General features: G+C 65.3%; 1 protein-coding gene across 1 annotated transcript in view; it reads left to right on the top strand.

Annotated features, from left to right (window-relative positions):
• Positions 1–1,535, top strand: part of MAD1L1 (mitotic arrest deficient 1 like 1) — a gene marked incomplete at its 3' end in the record, with an annotated part of 117,506 nt that overhangs the window by 102,977 nt on the left and 12,994 nt on the right. Inside the window, exon 12 of the mRNA XM_023747778.1 lies at positions 740–796. Within this exon, the coding sequence (XP_023603546.1) occupies positions 740–796 (57 nt within the window). The remainder of the gene's footprint in view (positions 1–739; positions 797–1,535) is intronic.

The raw sequence follows: 1,535 nt of genomic DNA, 5'->3' as shown, positions 1-1,535 counted from the left end.
TTCTAGATCACGGTTGGTCAGTTTTGTTTATCTTTTTGAAAACCACGCTTCGTCATTGATCTTTTCTATTCTCGTCCGTGGGTGGCCATCCGAATCAATGCTGGGGGGGTGTGGGCGGTGACAGCTACAACTCCTGCCCCCCACCCCCTGCCGAGCCCTGTCCGGTCCTTTGAGGTCACATGTGAGGATGCAGAGTCGGGCCTCGGTCTCGGGTGTCCAGTGAGGCTTTCAGACGTCAGGGCGCACCGCACGCCCCGCAGGCTCGTGCACGCACACCTGCTGGATCCTCCCCGTCCCATCTGCTGCTGCAGGTGTGGTCCCAGTGTAACCCCTGCTGCTGAGGGGTGCGCTGAGCCCAGGCCCATCAGCCCCTGAGTGCCCAGCATGGCCTCTGAGCGTCTGGGGGCCGAGGGAGGGAGCTTTCCGTGTCTGTGCACCGGGGTGGGGGGTCCTTCGCCTGGTCCCCAAGTCCTGCTGGTGGCAGTGGGCGGGGCATCAGGGGTTTCCTGGACGTTGGCCCCTCCTCCTCCGGAACCAAGGAGGCGAAAGCTCTCCCGCCCCCAGGACACGACCCACCTTGTCTCCCCACGATGCCTGCTGCCTTGCAGCCGCTCCAGCACAGGCTCCCAGCTGCCCTCGGTTCCCCTCCCGCCCCCGGTGCCAGCTCTTCCCGGGCTCGTCTGCATGGGGTGGCAGAGACGGGGGGCCCACTAACCGCGCTTTCTGTCTTGTCTTGAAGGCTCAGCTGTCACAAGCGCTGGAGGAGCTGGGCAGCCAGAAGCAGAGAGCGGACATGGTGAGTCCAGGCCCCGCCCTGCGGGGTCTCTGCCAGAGGGAGGCAGGGCAGGTGCCTTGACCCGGCCCAGGGCGTTCTCATTCCCTCATGACGTGTCCTGCAGGCCCGCGTGGGCCCTGGCAGCCACCTCCCTTCTTGTCATCAGAAATGCGGTGGGAGCAGAGGGCACGAGGTTTAGAAGCTGAGTCCTGGCTCCCAGAGACAGACTAGCTGCCTCAGTGTGAGGACTGGGGGCAGGGACTGCCTCCTGCCAAGGTCATGCCCTGGCCCCGGGCCTGTGCCTTCAGCCCAGGTGCTGCCCACGCTGTCCAGGCTGAGCCAGGACCTCCCTGCAGCCTGCGGCTTCCCTGCCCAGAGGACATGGGCCCCGCCTCCCCGAGAGCCCAGTGGGGGCACAGGTGTGCAGGTGAGGCAGGTGTCTCTCCCACTCTCGGGAAGGGGGGTGGGAGCTTTGCTGCGGGAGCGTGTCTGTCCTGTGCAGGCTGCGAGCCCTCTTCCCTGCTGCCCGGCTCTTGGCCTGGTACCGGATGTCTGCGTGTGTGGGCTGCTCTGCCTCCAGGCTGGCTGGCTGGGTGCAGGGCGAGGCTGCTGCTGGCACTGGGCGGCTGGGACCGCGTCACGGGCCAGAGCTCTGCTCCTGCATCTTCGCCTCCTTCCGTCAGCTCCCTGACCTTGAGCAGGGTGCCCTCTGTTGAAGTGACATGTCCTTGAATTTGCATATCTGTCATGTCCTTGCTGT

Source organism: Myotis lucifugus, unplaced genomic scaffold (genome assembly GCF_000147115.1).
Source record: "Myotis lucifugus unplaced genomic scaffold, Myoluc2.0 scaffold_974, whole genome shotgun sequence".
NCBI classification, from domain to species: domain Eukaryota; kingdom Metazoa; phylum Chordata; class Mammalia; order Chiroptera; family Vespertilionidae; genus Myotis; species Myotis lucifugus.
Note: the sequence above shows the minus strand (reverse complement) of the source record. Positions and strands in the feature narration are given on the sequence as shown.